At 42.8% G+C, this 17,367-nt stretch overlaps 1 protein-coding gene across 1 annotated transcript; it reads right to left on the bottom strand.

The window, feature by feature from the left end:
- Nucleotides 1–1,310: 1,310 nt before the first annotated feature.
- LOC143520382 (aerolysin-like protein) lies at nucleotides 1,311–2,416 on the bottom strand. Its single transcript, XM_077013562.1, has one exon. It carries the CDS (start codon nucleotides 2,394–2,396, stop codon nucleotides 1,458–1,460), a length of 939 nt encoding a protein of 312 aa, XP_076869677.1. The 5' UTR covers nucleotides 2,397–2,416; the 3' UTR covers nucleotides 1,311–1,457.
- Between the last annotated feature and the right edge of the window lie 14,951 nt (nucleotides 2,417–17,367).

A 17,367-nucleotide genomic window follows, 5' to 3' on the forward strand; every position in this document is an offset into this window, starting at 1 on the left:
AGCAATCACTGAAACGATGTTAGCTGGTCCTTTTAAGGCAGGGCTGCAATGAAGTTGAAATGTGTTTTGGGGGTAAAGTTCATTTTCTAGGCAAATATTGACTTTGCAATTAATTGCTGTTAAGCTGATCACTCTTTATAACATTGTGGAGTATATGCAAATTACCATTATAAAAACTGAAGCAGTAGACTTTGTAAAAATAATATTTGTATCATTCTCAAAACTTTTGGCCATGACTGTACATAGATGGACACGGACTATGTAAACACACCCCCAAGGGGAGCGGTCTAGGGCTGTAATGTGACAGAGCCCCCCCCACCAAGGGCACTACCCATCCCGGGGTGCCAGTAAAGCTATAACCCACACCGACCCACACCAATGGATGGGTCGGGAGCCACCGGTGACGTGTCCGGGAGGGGTCCACCCCCGGTGGAGAATACGCCACGAACAGCCTAGAACACCCTCCCAGGGAACCACCCGCACAGTCAAATCAGTTTTAATTTAACCAGTACCAGTACCACAAACTGGTACCACACATGACACAGTGTGTATAGTATTAGAGGGACTGAGTCTTTCTGTAACCAGGTGTTTATTTTTTACATTTTTATTAAAATTTTTTATTCTACTGTTTTCAAAGAGGTTGCCTGTCTCTTTAAGCGTTAGTGCAGCCGTATGCTGTGAGGAAGGTTGTAAAAGTGTTTTCGGTGTGTAATTATGATTGTGTGGTATGTATTTTTATTATTGAGAAACTGTTTAATATTTGATTTATATCCATGTCTTCCACAAACACTATGACATGTTGTCTCAGCTCAGCGTTTACCACTCGAGGCATGACAGCCTGGCTGGATTGATTTGTGTCACTTTAATGCCCAGACTTACTCTCAGGTTTCTGTGTTTGTATTATGATGTCTGAGTGTTGCATCGACCTTATACCTCCTGATCATTTAGTAATTAAATTTATTTCCCTTGACTCGTGGACTACAGAAAGTAAAGATGACCTGTTTAAAACGTTTGGTATACAAGACTAATTATTTCACAAAGCTCATATTTACTGTCTGGAGTAAAGGACACCTGGGTTCCTGCTCCAGGTTGTTGTACTGACTAATAAATCTCTGTAAACTAATCCTGCACAACTCTCTCAAATACCAAATGAGATTTAGATACAATGGTGTCAAAATGAGTCACGCGCAATGCCAAAGATGTTTTATTGATAGAAAGTAATAGTAAAAAAAACACTGAAATGTCACAAAGTCAGACACCAGCTTTAAAAGAAAAACAATTGTCGTTTTAGCGTTTGGATTAAAATTTGTTATCCCAGGCCAGTATATGTTTCATTACCCCACCACCATGGTTCATCTTTATATAAAAAACCTCTGACAAATATAATTTTTGTGTGTGCAAGCAAAGCTCACAAAGCCCTTACAAGGATAACAGAAAGAAGTGTTTTGCTGATTCACTCACTCCTTAATAACTGTTTTTGCATCAGTGTAAGTGACCCCCTTGTAGGTCCCACTGACCGGAAACTGCAAAACACTGTCATTGAAGCAGGTAATCTGCACTGTGCCTTTGTAAGGTAGATCAACAGTGACTCTGCCAATCGTGATTTGTACAGTTACTTTTTTCCCTGGAGGAACTTTTACAGGGAAAGAGAACAGCTCTGTTTTCTCTTCAGAGTTCTCTAAACCAAAACTGTTTTCAACTCCCACTGTAAAACCATACCCAGCCTTTACTTCAACAACCTCAGGAATGCCTGCCTTCACTTCACAGTGGTAGTTGAATTCAATCTTATTGGTCACAGACCAGGAAGACTTTTTGGTGACTGTTTTTGAGGATTCTATTTTGTACTCTTGCATCTCACTAGTATTGTTGGTGTAAGTCATGGATTTGAGTTCCTCAACAGCCACCTTGGGTATCACATCATGTAGTGTGGTATAATTCACATCAGTTAACACAGTAGACTTGATGGTGTTAATGAACATGAAGGCTAAGCAGTCAATGTCTGAACCTGATCGCCCTGTGACTCCCATACAGATTCCAGAACCAACATCAATTGGATATTCTGTTTTCAGGCCCCAATCTGTCATATATGCAGAAAACTCTCGGGACTTGTTGGTCTTGAACTTGATACCACCCAGACGTGATCCAGCTCCATTTCCCCACAGTGAAAGGGAAGTAAAATGCTCTCCGTCTTCAAATGTAAATTCCTGAAATTTCCCATCAGGATTTCCAAACTGTTTGTTCTGCCCATTAGAAAGCCACACCTTAATGGCTTTGATCTGCCACCCTCCGGCCCACACCCACAACTTTGTCAGGGTAGCTCCACTGCCAGTACCATCGAAGGTAAATGCACTACCTCCCCCCCCGCCAATAATGTGGATGTCAGCCAGGTATGACATGGTCTTGCTCTTATTACAAACCTAAAAAACCCAAAGACAATAACTGTACAATATGTCTTTTGGCCTCAGTACACATTATCTATAAATACACGACAATAGAAGCAATAGTATCATTAGCAATAATGACTGATTTATTTGTAAAACACTACACATTTAAATGACATGCACCACTCCCCTAAGAACAGTAGACATACTTACAGGAAAGTTGTGAATAGAGGCTGGAAAAAAAGTACACTGCATGGTCTCTTAAACAGCAGATAGAGTGGGTGGGTCTCACAAAGTGGGCAGGGTCTGACAAAGTGGGTGGGGCTTCTGAAGAAATGTGCTTGGTGAGTGGGACATGTTCAGTGATGTCTAATACAGGTAATGTCTGAAAAGATAAATGGTCACAGACTTCAGTAACACCGTGGTCAGAGTCAATGAAAGACAAACCGATTCTTGCTGACTTGTTTAGGAAATACACTGAATTTTCTTTGTTTATTTCTTTATTGTTTATCTTAACTAGCTGTGCTTAAGTAGGTTTATTATTATGTGCATTATTAGGTGATAAGATAAATGTCTTTATATAATTAAAATGTCATCTTTATATAAAAAATTATCATTGCAAATTAGCAAATTACAAAAAAAGTTTTGAGCTTTTTGAACTTATTTTTTTTTTCAGAGTCCTCTAGAACCATTTGGTTCTGTTCCAGTTCACACACCTACTTTTAATTTGTATCTTTCTTTTAACATTTTCTTTTTGTCTTTTCTTTGCTTCCTTTTAATGTTTATTTTTTTATTTATTCTGTAAAGCACTTTGAGTTGTATGTATGTATGAAAGGTGCTATACAAATAAAGATTATTATTATTACTTTAGAACCATTTGGTTTTGTTCCAAATCAACTCAAAATCAAATCAAAATTTATTTATGTAGCACCTTCCAACAATGCCTTACGTTGACCAAAGTGCTTAGCAAAACAAATAAAACAATATCATAAAACCATTTAAATTAAAAGTAGAAATGTACAATGTCATACATTAAGTGCTTAATCAAATAAAACAAGTAAAACATTATCAAAAATAAGAGTAGAAGTAATGTAAAGTGTCAAGAATTTCCAGGCCATTGGACTAGCAACAGAAAAGGAATGATCCCCCCCCCCCCCCAGGGCTTGCATATTTAGGCAGCTGACCATAAGCTCAAACTGCTTAAACTGTATTATAAACCGAACCGGGAGTTTAAACTGTATTCTAAACTGAACCGGGAGCCAGTGCAAAGCTGGAAGAACGGGTGTAATGTGCTCAGATTTACGTGTGCTGGTCAACAAACGAGCAGCAGAGTTTTGAACAAGCTGTAAACGAGAGATGGAAGATTAATTCCAACATATAAAGCATTACAATAGTCGAGTCTAGAGCTCACAAATGCATGGAGGGCTTTCTCCAATTCAGTACGGCTGAGGAACGGCTTTACTTTAGAGAGCAGGCAGAGCTGAAAGAAGCTTGTTTTCACAACAGAATCAATCTGTTTATCAGGCTTTAAATTACTGTCAACCTTCACTTCTGGATTTTTTACCACCTGGTTAGGGCAGGGGAGTGAAAAACTTGAACTGAAAGTTGTTACATGGATTTCTAATAGTGCCAAACAAAATCCATTCAGTCCTGTCATTGTTCAAATGGAGGAAATTTTGAGACAGCCAAAGCTTAATGTCATTTAAGCAGCTGATAACAAAATTAAGACTGAGTGCAGATTTTGCAGCAACAGGCAGATAGATTCATAAATCATCTGCATACAAATGGAAAGACAGATTATGATGTGCAATGATAGGTCCTAGTGGCTGCATGTAAAGTGAAAAAAGTACAGGCCCCAGAATGGATCCCAGTGGCACACCAGAGGTCAAAAGAGTCAGATCACCTATAATTACAGAGAAAGTTCTGTCTGTTAGATAGGACTTAAACCACTTAAGGACAACTCCCTGAAGACAGATATGCCGAGTCAGATGAGTAATTAGAGCATGATGGTCTACAGTGTCAAAAGCTGCTGAGAGGTCTAGCATGACCAACAGAACTGGTTTTTGGCATCACGGGACAAAATAACATCATTTTGTACTTTAAATAGTGCAGATTCTACACTATTACGAGATAAAACCAGACTGGAATTTTTCAAACAAGTTATGAGATTATAGAAAAGATTGCAACTGAATAAAAACAACCCTTTCCAGCACTTTAGATAGGAATGACAGATGAGAGATTGGCCTGAAGTTAGAAATAACTGTAGGACTTAGACCTGTTTTTTTAAGGAGTGGCCTGACCACAGCATGCTTAAAGATGGATGGGACAAAACCTGAACTTAGACAGCTATTAATAAATGTCAAAAGACAGGGACCGATAGTGTCAAAGGTCTGCTTGAACATCTTAGAAGGAATGATGTCCAGAGGACAGTTTGTGGATTTCATCTGTTGAACCACTTCAGAGAGATGGGGTTCTGCTTAATGGAGTCTATTTTGTTAACAAAGTGTTTAAGAAAATTGTCACAGTTAGACTTTGTAGCAGTTTTTAGAACATCAATGGAGGCATTTATTAGAGACTGAATGGTGCTGAATAAAACCCTCAGCCGGTCAATAGTTGTAGAAATTAAATTAGAAAGATACTGAGATTTGGCCTGTTTATCTGCATCTTCACATTCACTAAGACACTTTCTTAACATACTCTGGGACACACAAAGCCTGTCCTTTTTCCATCTGTGTTCTGTCTTCCTGCAGCGTGGTCTGTAGGTCTAGGTGGTATCATTAACCCAGGTATCTGGTTTTATTTTTTGTAAAAGCCTGTTTTTGATCCAAATCCAAGACCTCGGTGCAGGTATTAAGGAAAGGTATAATAAATTCATCTGGAGATGGAGAGATGAGTCCAGACTTTCAACAGAGTACAGAGCAGAGCTTCTAAAGGCAGCAGCAAACAGTCCTGCAGTGGAAGGAGTGTAGAGGTGGTGGAGACGTGCTGAGGTAGTAGACCTTGATACTGGAGGAGTGGAACATTTAAATATAATGGGGAAGTGGTTCCCATTATACAAGTATGTTAAATACAAGTATGCAGAATCTCTGCGATGGATACAGAAAGACTATGAGAGATTATTAAATCCAATGTGTGGCCATGGCTGTGTGGTTCCTGACACAAACTGAATTCAATAGCCTTTGAAACTCTTCTGCTAAATGGTCACCGGGACATCAAACATGAATATTAAAATCACCACATAAAAGCAGACTGTCATACTTTGGCATCAATTCAGCTAACAGCTCTGAAAGTTCATCAGTGAAAATCTTTATATTTTGGTGGGCGATACAAAACACCGCACAACATGGGCTGTGCAGATTCCATCACGAATAGCTGTAGTTCAAAGCTGCTATAGTTTTTATGAGGCAGTGGGCAGCAGGTAAGTTTATAATTAAAGACAACTATCCAGGTGGGAGGAGCTCAGAGAAAGCACTGTTGTCCCCTGGTTTCAGCCAGGTCTCAGTTAAAAGAAATAAACCCAGATGATGAGTGGAGATCAGATCTCTTAGTATAAAGGTTTTATTTGCAAGCTATCGGGCATAAAACAGCGCTGAACATGCTGGTAGACTGTCAGCTGCATCATCAGCTGCTCGTGTATGCTGGTGGAGGTTCTGATGCACACAGCCCCGTCTATGGGGCTTCTCTTCCAGTTCACACACCTACTTTACAACAATTTGGTTCTGTTCCAATTCACACACCTACATTAGAACAATTTGGTTCTGTTCCAATACACACACATACTTTACAACAATTTGGTTCTGATCCAATTCACACACCTACATTAGAACAATTTGGTTCTGATCCAATTCACACACCTACATTAGAACAATTTGGTTCTGTTCCAATTCACACACCTACTTTACAACAATTTGGTTCTGTTCCAATTCACACCTACTTTACAACAATTTGGTTCTGTTCCAATTCACACACCTACATTAGAACAATTTGGTTCTGTTCCAATACACACACATACTTTACAACAATTTGGTTCTGATCCAATTCACACACCTACATTAGAACAATTTGGTTCTGATCCAATTCACACACCTACATTAGAACAATTTGGTTCTGTTCCAATTCACACAGCTACTTTAAGTACAACTATAAATACATTCTGGAATCTGAAAGAATAGTTCCCATTTTTATAAATGAATAAATAATCCATTTGTTTTATTAAACGCTCCAGTTGGAGAATCGTGTTTGTTTCTCCTTATTGGTCCTTGAATGTTCTTCACCAGTGACAAATATGTTTCATTCTTATCACCAATAGTTGATCTATGTACTATGTGACCTCATTACTACTGTTCACATCCATTATGACACGCCCTCTATTAATGACACATTACTGGTTACATCATGTGCAAAAATGGATAAGATTTACTAAGAGAATTTTTAAATGAACACATCACCTGATTCTTCACATCTATCTCAACCATCAAATGAGATTTAGACACTTTGGTGTCTTGAACAAAATTAGTATTTATTTTTGTATAATATGCCACACAATGCAAAATATGTTTTAATGATACATTTTTATGATACATAGGCACAGACAGTATCAGTTGGCAATTAGTGTGCAATTTCAGTGTTTGAATTCAAAATGTTAAAATTGTTATAAATTCCTTATTTTTGCAGCATCAGCCTTGACATGTTCAATAATTGTCAAGTACAGTTTCACACCCCACAGAGCCCTCACTAACATTGCAAAACAGTTTAGTATAATCAATGATATATTGTTTTCTTTTATAAAGAACCTTTAACAAATCACTTGTGTCACCAAGAACAACAGTAAGAATCAGAACATTCAGAGCAGTTTTGTTGATTATGTAACACCTGTGTTTGCTTTAGTGTAAGTGACCCCTTGTGTGTCTCAACGATGACCTGCACATTAAGACTAGTAATGCACACCCTTCTGAAAGAACATGAAACCCAAGCTGTCCACGTCTGACCCTGATCTCCCTGTGACTCCCACACATGTTCCAGATTCACAACACACGGGTGTCAGGAAAGAGTTCCAATATTTAATAATAATACATGTAGTTAAATACAGAGACAGAGACAGAGACAGAGACAGAGAGAGAGAGAGAGGTTCTAACTGAGGAGCAGATACACAGATAAGGGACTGAACTGAATGTCATAGTGTTCTGACAAAGGGTCAGATACACAAATTCCCTTAATTACTGGACATTCTTTTGTGAGCGACTTTGACAACCAGCATACATCAAACACCTGGGAGCGATTGGTCTTGACCTCAATGGCGCCCAGACGTGTTCCAGCCCAATTTGCCTGCTCCTGGAACGGGTTTGGTGAGTGGGACATGTTCAGTCATGACTAACACAGTTAATATCTGGAAAGTCAGACAAAATTCAAGAATAATGGCCACAGACTTGGCTCCTTGAATTGATTCAATTAAATCAATGATTGGGTGCATCAGTAATGGTTTGGTTAGAGTCAATGAAAGACAAGTGTACAGCATACAAGAACAGAGAGAGACCACCGTCGTGTATCTGTCCACACTTGCCGTTTGGACTGAGACATCCATATTTCACCCAGAGTTCATCTGTCTGCCCATGTTAACTCTACAGTCTTAGGGCCCATCCATCTACATCACTATGAACCGACATTCATACTTTTTAGCAAAACAATAAAGATATTAAAGTGTCAGGTCTGCATAATTGTTTCTTCATGAACTCTAGGCAAATCCATTTACATCTTTATTTGTGGATTTGGGTAACTTTATTCCATTTAACATTTATGATTGGAGTTGTGTAACATAAATCCAGTTACATCTCCATTATTGGAGTAGCATAACCTTAATCCATTTAAATATTCATTTTGTAACGCTGCAGTTGTTGTGCAATCATGGAGTGGACGGACTTGTGCTGGAGAGCATGCCTCGAAGCTAAATGGACTAACCTCACTGGTTAGCCGTGTCGTGCTTGTACGGAGAACACGAGATTTACGAGGCATGTTGCAGAACAAACTGACACAGAGTACTACAGAATAATGAAATAATAAGAACACGGCAAATACCAGATTAAACTCAAAACAACTATATTTATATGGGTCATTCCATTAGAATGGCTCAAATTGGACTTTGACATTTTCTATTTTTTTGCCTAAATGTATAATTTCTATGTATACCTCACAGCATTAAAGATATTTTTAACTATCAGAAAATCAAATTTCCATCTCAGGCATTAGGTCTTTATTATTATTGGTAATTTTTTCAAGATCTGGACAATGTTTTTACATTTACATTTACATTTATGGCATTTAACAGACGCTATTATCCAGAGCGACTTACAAAGTACAAAGTGTTTTTCTTCAACCCCGTTACGTAGTGGAAGCTCTCTAAATATAAAATAATTAAAAATGCATTTCTGAAGAAATAAATATTTTCATATTAATCAGTTGTCCCCAACACAAATTCAATAATTGTGAATTATCTCACTTTTTTGCAGTACTAAAGCCTGAAATGTCCCTTTTCATGAAAGCACTCTTGTCATTTTTCATCAGAAGTGGTTTAACTAAAGAATGTTCACCAAAATCATTTTAGACAGAAGTCAATAAACATTAAATTACTTTTCAATGCATAAAAAAATAATGTATCAAAATGTAGGTGTGACGGGGTTGAGACTAGGGTAACGGGGTTGAAGATAGTAACGGGGTTGAAGGGACAAACAGGGCTTAGAGGACAGGATGCCTGTTACTGTACATGCGATTAAACTTGTGAACTGATAATTTTGATAATTTATTTCAGTGTGTATGTATGCATGTGCCTCTTGCTCCATGGACTTCAGCCTATAAGTCTGTTCCACACCTCTTTCAAGACCTCCACATGGTGCTTTGCCACATGCTGCAGGGGTGGAATGACTTCAAGGACATCATCAAACAAGTACCACAGAATATCATCCTGATGCGGCCAGAAGAATCGGTTTGACCCGACACAATGCATACATTTGACCTGGACATGCGTTTCCTGTATGTTCAGAATGGATACAAATCATCACCATATCTGAGAATACACCATTTCCCAATCAGCTCTGGATTTTCCCACTGGATAACCTTTTCTGGATTCCCTCCACTGGCTGTCTGTGGCACAGCGGTTGTTATCTTCTGGCCAAAACTGAAACACTGGGTGTTGAAGCACTTGCAGATAAACTGCTTCCGTGTTGTGAACATGCAGCTAACATCAGGAGATATCAGTTCTCCTGGAGCCAGAGTGATGACCTGGTGAATTCTCATGGTGCCAGGAACAGCTGGTATCAGCTTTGGCATTTTTTGCTTTGCTTCCTCAACATCTTGATTTTTCACAAAGAACAGTTTCACTGTTGTGTATGTCTCGGTCAAGGCATTGTACAATTCTAGCGCATCTGGGATGTCACGGCCCTTTGCCACCATCATATCAGCTGTTCTCTTTAAGGCTCCCCCAACACCATCTGGTGCTCCTTTCCTGTGACTAGCCTAAAAAAAATGCCAAGAACCAGCCTTGAATCCTCTTTTGTCCAGTTCTGTAGTGAAAAGGAAGAATCAGCCTCGGTGTTTGTACTGAGTACGCGGGCCGTCACTTAAAAAGTGCAGCACAGACACTTGTGGATGTTGGGCATGAAGGTAATCCAGCACAGGATGTAGGTGTTGCCATATTGATGGAGGGCCTTTGTGTCTACTGGGGGAGTGTGTCTACTGCCAACATACAACACACCCGTTGTGACGGCCAAAAAGGGGACCGCCTGAAATTGGGAGTTGTATTTACAGCTGTAATTTTCTGAAAAGTCAAAATTCTTAAACGAGATTTCTTAAACGTCATCTTGATAGTTGCCTTTTCTCCCTCTTTCTTTTTTATCCATCTCCTTCTCTTCTGTTACCCACTGGGTAAAAGAAACATTTGAAGTACTGTTATATGCACTTGAGATTGGGACTCTCTAGTGCTTGCAGTGAACACACTCTCCATACATGCAGCTTTTATTGGATGAGTTGCAGCACACCATCTCTACCAACTGTTCCAGATTGGCAGTTTCAGTAAGTTTTAGCTGACTGAGCTTCACAGCCAGAAAGCTCAGATTTTCATGCAATTTACCAGACATGTGAACAAGTCACTAAGTTGCAAGTAACAAGTAAGTCTCAAGTCTTCACAATCAAGTCTCGAGTCAAGTCCCAAGTCAATGCAATCAAGTCTCGAGTCAAGTCCCAAGTCAATACAAGCAAGTCTCGAGTCAAGTCCCAAGTCTTAAACTTCAAGTCCTAGTCAAGTCACCAGATGTAATTTCAATATTTAACACAATTGATCCAGTTGATTAGCAGTATATAAAGTTAGTCAGACTAACTAACGTTAGGCGTTTGAGTGTTTCGGTTCGCTTGAGTAAGATGTTGTCGTCACCTAAACCCAACCCCCCGCTTTTGAATTATCATTAGTGCGGACCGCTCACACAAGTCAAGTTGCTCATGTGGACCCTTGTAAAAGTTTATTTTCAACCCCTGAATTATCACATCCCAGCTAGCTAGCTAACCGTTATAGCATTATGTGAAATATTCATAGCAGAGTCTTACTTTTGTTTGTGCAGCCTCAAATGTCGAACAAAGTTTGAAGTGGTTGCATCTCCATCTCTTATCCTGACTCCACATGTCTTGCATGTCGCAGTTCTTATTTCATTCACAACAGCATAATCTTTATAATTGAACAGGATAATTTTTGGGAGCATGTTGCTTGTCCTCTCCGCACAAATTCAACGCTGCTCCCCCCCCCCCCCCCCCCCCCCCCCCCCCCGGTTGGTTACGGATAAACTGAGCTGAGCCGTTCACATTTTACAGCACCATTTAATACAAAATGATCCAGTTATGTGATTCTATATTACTTATTTATTATGTTAAAATAAGGATTTCAAGTCTTTTCAAGTCTTAAAACTCAAGTCCGATTCCAAGTCCAAGTCAGTAAAGGTAAAGTCTAAGTCAAGTCGCAAGTCTTCAGTGATGTTGTCGAGTCAAGTCACAAGTCATCAGTTTAGTGACTCGAGTTGGACTCGAGTCCAAGTCATGTGACTCAAGTCCACAAATCTGCAATTTACACATGCATGTGTTTCGTTCAGAGATTATTGGATTCTTCTTCTTCTTCTTTCGGCAATTCCTGTTTAGGGATCAAACAGCGCATCAAACTCCTCCATCTGGCCCTGTCCTGAGTGTCCTCCACTGACAGACCAGCATATCCTCTACCACTGCATCCATAAACCTCCTCTTAGGTCTACCTCTCCTCCCTCCTCTGTACATGTCCAAACCATCTCAATCTCGTTTCTCTAACTTTATCTCCAAAACGTGCTACATGTGCTGATCCTCTAATACAGCGTTTCTCAACCGGGGTGCCGCGGCACCCTGGGGTGCCGTCTGTCTTCATCGGGGGTGCCGTCAAAATATTCTGATGTGAAATAAAAAACTATAGTTTTACAAATTGAAGTTATTATACGCTTTAAAAATCATTAAAATGTATTTCTAGGGAGTTTTTCCTTGCCACTGTCGCCTTTGGCTTGCTCACTGGGGGCTAGGACTCGGCACTTGTAAAGCTGCTTTGTGACAACAACTGTTGTAAAAAGCGCTATATAAAAAAAATTTGATTGATTGATTGATTGATATTTCATATGACCAGATCTCTCAAGTTTGGTGGGCGTGAGCTTTTTTTCAGGCGGGGGGGATTGGAATCTGTCGCGATGGTTAGTGTAGCGGCTGTGTGTGTGTGTGTGTGGTTGGGGAGCGGGCTGGCTAAAGTCTACCAAGAAACAGCGCGATCTATATTCTGATTTGTTGAACCTGTTATAATATACAACCGATGGATTGGCTGAATATGCTGCGGTGTGCGGCGATTAGATTATTTAAAAAATAAATTAATAATAATAATATTCAAGCGTGAGAAATTTCATGTGTGGCGTGAGAGAGTGTGAAATCGCTAAATATGCGTGAGTCTCACGCTCAAAGCGTGCATATGACCTGCATATGACCAAGGTCAGCACGTGATTACGCAGGTTTCCCACTGACTGTAAGTCACATTTATCTGCTCTGTCTTAATAATCACTTTTTTGTGTTATGTTGGCCGGGAGATGGTTGCAGAGAGTATGTTTTCAGGGTTGCCAACGCTCACGCATTGAGCATGAGACACACGCATTTGACCGTTTTCACACGCTCTCACGGCACACTTCCGATATCTCACATCTGAAAAAAAAATCTTGTTTATTTATCTGATCCATATCTATGATTCAATGAGTTACTAGTTCGCTTTGGCGCCAACCACCCGCGATCGATAGATTGCGATATAATACTTAATTTGTGTCCATTTTACGTTCACCCCCCCCCCCCCCCCCCCCCCGTCAACAACTTACGTCTCCACCCCCCCACCCCCCAAAGCCTGTGTTTTTAACGCATTGTAAACTGGGGTGCCTTAAAATTTTGCATGCATATAAAGGGTGCCACAACTGAAAAAAGGTTGAGAAACACTGCTCTAATAAACTCATTTCTGATCCTATCCTTCCTTGTCACTCCAAATGAGAATCTCAACATCTTCATCTCAGAGATCAGCACCAGACTTAAATCATATATAATTCTTTACTAAAATGATGAATTAATAAGGAATATCCACATTGTACTTTATAGGCTGTAGACTGAAGTCCATCTGTTGCCAAGCACAGTCAAATCATCCATCCATCCATTATCCAAACCGGTTAATCCCACTAGTCAGGGTCACAGGGGGCTGGAGCCAATCCCAGCATCTCTGGGCAAAGGCAGGTACACCATGGGCAGGTCACCAGACCAGCACATGGCCAATTTAGAGTGATCAATCAACCTACCATACATGTCTTTGGACTGTGGGAGGAAAGCGGAGTAAACCCACACAGGCACAGGGAGAACATGCAAACTCCACACAGAGCAGTCCAGACCAAGAATCAAACCCAGACTGCCTTGTTGTGAGGCCACAGTGCTAACCACCACACCACCATGCCACCTGCACAGTTAAATCAGTTTTTATTTAACCAGTCCCAGTACCACAAATCGGTACCACACATGACACAGTTGGCGCATTTCCACACGGGCCTGCTTGGCGCGGTATGGTTCGATTCGCGATGATTTGTGGTACAAGTTTGCCGATACCTTCAGGTACTTTTTTCGTACCTACTCGCTCGAGGTTCTAACCGTTCCGAAGTGGAAAACTTCTGTGACGTGGAGGAACAGCATGACACTGATTGGCCATGGAGTGTCGTCACAGGTTGCGTCACAGGAGAGCGACTCCTCTGCTATCGCCATCTCGTCCATTGTTGTACGGTGTTGTGGATGCATACAAATGATGTCACGACACTACATCCCGCGCGCCAACAGCGACTCCACCCACATTGTGGTGGTCCACCATTGTAATGGAAACACAACGCGACCTTACCGCTCCGTTGCCAATCGATCCGTATCGTACCGCGCCAAGCAGGCCCGTGTGGAAATGCACCATGTGTATAGTATTAGAGTCTTGATTAGAGTCTTTTTGTAACCAGGTGTTTATTTTTTACATGTTTATTAACATTTTTATTTTACTGCTTTCGAAGAGGTAGCCTGCCTCTTTAAGTGTTAGTGCAGCCATATGCTGTGAGGCAGGTCAGAAAAGGGTTTTCATGGTATGTGTGGTATGTATGTACTTGCTTCAGTGTCGACAGGGCCGGCCCTTTCATTAGGCGATATAGGCAAATGCTAGGGGCGCCGTCTGTCCAGGGGGGCGCTCGCGTGAATGCGTTATTTATTTATTTATTTATTTACAAATGAACAATTCATAAATATGAAAACAAGCAAAGTCCACATAATCACAACTTCATTGTTTAATAATATTAGTCAAATTAATAATTACAATAGCACACGATACCCATCACCCGCGCAGCCCCCTCCCCCCGCTCGCTCTGCGCACCTCGTTACTGTTTCTCTGTGGGGGAAAACAACGCCAGAGTGAGTGACAAAGATCAAAGTTCTCTGGTGCCCAGGGGAGAAAAATGAGAGGAGGAAGAAGCCAAAGGTAATATAATATGGAGAATTACACTATACTGTATGTTGTACTTGAAGGGTGCTTCGTTTTAATATGAGAATGCATGTTGATGTGTTTCCATCTTTGGCTGAGAATTTTTATACACAGATCTTACACACTGACTCATATAGGTTTGCTGGCTCTCCCTTTTAATTTGAAACAAATCCAAAATGCTGCCAATCTGTAGCAGTGGTGTTTTTCTTTTAAACCAGTTCACTTCACTCATAACTAACACTCATCGTCATTGTGGCTTTTTCCCCTCAGTATGATCCTAGTGAAAACCGCCACTACATAACCAATCCGTGAGCTCCAACTGCTGACCCCGCCCACAGATCTTTTTAATGAATGCGCCAAATTTTCAAAGTACAGATTTGGCACGTTGCGTCACATCACGTAGTTAATATACTGCCACAATTTTACAATACTGTCATCATACTGCCCAATCCTAGTAGGTGCTATTATTAGCTTAGCTCAGCAAGTTTTTAAAATAAATATATATTAAAACAGACGTTTACTCCTCTGTTCCTTTCAGATGCACATTTGAAATATTTAAATCCTGTTTCTACACATCCTGGGCCACCAGGAAGACACATTCTCAACCTTATCACCTTCCAGTGAAGCAGCATTACACCATCAATGTCACGGTGAGGGGGCCGGGTCGCCACCAGAGGGCGCGCAACCCGGTCAGCAGCCGATCCCAGCACACACCCCCGCGCACGCAGCCACTCCCACAGTCGCAATCACCATCATACTGAGCACCTGTTTCTTGTTTACTTTGCACTTCTTAAGCCCACAGGTCGTCTGGTCCAGTGCTGCACATTGCCGCTACACGAGCGTCTCTGGTTGACAGCACGTCCCTACCGTGTGTGTACGAGCGTCACCTTGCATCCACAGTATATGCGCTACGAGCTTTACCTTGCATCTCCAGTGTATGCGTTACGAGCTTTACCTTGCGTCTACAGTGTATGCGCTACGAGCTTTACCTTGCATCTACAGTGTATGCGCTACGAGCTTTACCTTGCATCTACAGTGTATGCGCTACGAGCTTTACCTTGCATCTACAGTGTATGCGCTACGAGCTTTACCGTGCATTACGTGCTACGAGTGTTACTGGTTGCCATGGATAATAAACCACCTTCTGTCCAACTCACGTCTCCGGCTGCCTCTGTCCCGACGCCCCCGGCGTCACAGAATGTGCAGCCTGGAGCAGCCGGAGGCGAGGGCGCCTCTGCTATAGAGGTGTTGGCCCATCAAGGCATCATCCTGGGCAGACAACAGCAGGAGCTCCAGGAGCTCCGCTCAGTGGTAACTACCCTGACGACCTGCATCCAGGCTCTGATGGTACAGGCATCTGCGCGCCCTCCGACGCCAAGAATGCCGATTCCTCCACCCGAGCCCTACAACGGGGATCCGGAGCGCTGTGAGGGCTTCCTGGTCCAGTGCCAGCTCTATTTTACCAGCATGCCCCACCTGGAGGAGAAGGAGAAAATCGGCTTCATAGTGAACAGGTTGCAGGGCAAGGCACTGGACTGGGGAGCAGCCCAGATCAGCGCAGAGAAGCCCTGTACCCGCAGCCACGACCAGTTCGTTCGCGAGCTGCGGGCGGTCTTCAACCACCCCAGCCGCGGGAGGGTCTGCGGCCAGAGCCTGTTACAGCTACGGCAGGGAAGCCGAAGCGCCGCAGACTACGCTCTGGAGTTCCGGACCCTGGCCGCCAGGACTGGTTGGGGAGAAGCGGCTCAAACAGACGTCTTCCTGGCGGGGTTGAAGCCCGACCTGAGGGCGGAGTTGAGCTGTCGGCCCGAGGGACAGGACCTGAATCAGATGGTGCACCTGGCCATAACCATGGACAGGTTGCTGCAGGAGCGAGGCAGAGGAGCGGCACTTTCTCCTACCCCGCAGGCTCACGTGCATACACCGCCCCGTGAGACCACGCCCGCCGAGCCCATGGAGATGGGTGCTGCCGCCCCCCCCCCCCCCCTCACTCGTACCGCTGGTCCGAAGAGGGGGCGGGCTAGGGTGAGTATCGCTCTGATAGGAAATCTTTTAACGTGGGAAGCGTCAGTGTCTTACGGGGCGATGTCCTTATCTGTGTTTGCATTGGTGGATACGGGAGCCTCGGGGAACCTGATGCGGAGGAGCGTCGCTGAGCAGCTGAGGGTGCCCCTGATCCAACTCGAGGAGCCGAGACGCGTGCACGCACTGGACGGGCGACCTATGGGCGGGGGTTTTATTTCTCACCGCACTGCACCAGTCACCATACACGTTCAGGGCCGAAGGGAACAGATCAGTTTTTTTGTACTCGCTTCCACACGCTATTCCATCACATTAGGTCTCCCTTGGTTTAAACTCCACAACCCCGTTATCGACTGGTCCACGGGTAAGCTGCTGAAGTGGGTAGCGCCTCTACAGGGCACCCGGTCTCCCTCCCGTGTGTTCGCGCAATCCACCAGCGTTGAGAGCCCTAACATCAGCTCCACCCCAGTCATTCCCGCTCCATACCGTGATCTAGCGGAGGTGTTCAGCGCTGCCAAGGCCACCCAGTTACCACCCCACCGACCCTGGGACTGTCACATCACCCTCAAGGCAGGTACTACGCCACCGCGCGGTCGAGTCTATCCACTTTCTCAGGAAGAGGAGCGGGTCATGGCTCAGTATGTTAAGGAGGCTCTCGCTCAGGGCTATATTACTCCCTCCACCTCTCCTGCCTCAGCCAGCGTCTTCTTCGTAAAGAAGAAAGACGGTGGGCTGAGGCCATGCGCAGATTACCGAGGGCTCAATTCCCTCTTAGTGAACTTTGCCTACCCGCTGCCTCTAGTGCCGTCGGCGCTGGAGCAGTTAAGGAAGGCTAAAGTCTTCACTAAACTAGATCTGCGCAGCGCCTACAACCTTATTCGCGTACGCGAGGGT

The sequence above is a fragment of the Brachyhypopomus gauderio genome, chromosome 1 (assembly GCF_052324685.1).
Source record: "Brachyhypopomus gauderio isolate BG-103 chromosome 1, BGAUD_0.2, whole genome shotgun sequence".
Lineage (NCBI taxonomy): Eukaryota > Metazoa > Chordata > Actinopteri > Gymnotiformes > Hypopomidae > Brachyhypopomus > Brachyhypopomus gauderio.

Bases quoted from the DNA above. Each gene is read 5' to 3' on its own strand.
- LOC143520382 (XM_077013562.1), bottom strand. From the start codon at position 2,396: ATGTCATACCTGGCTGACATCCACATTATTGGCGGGGGGGGAGGTAGT.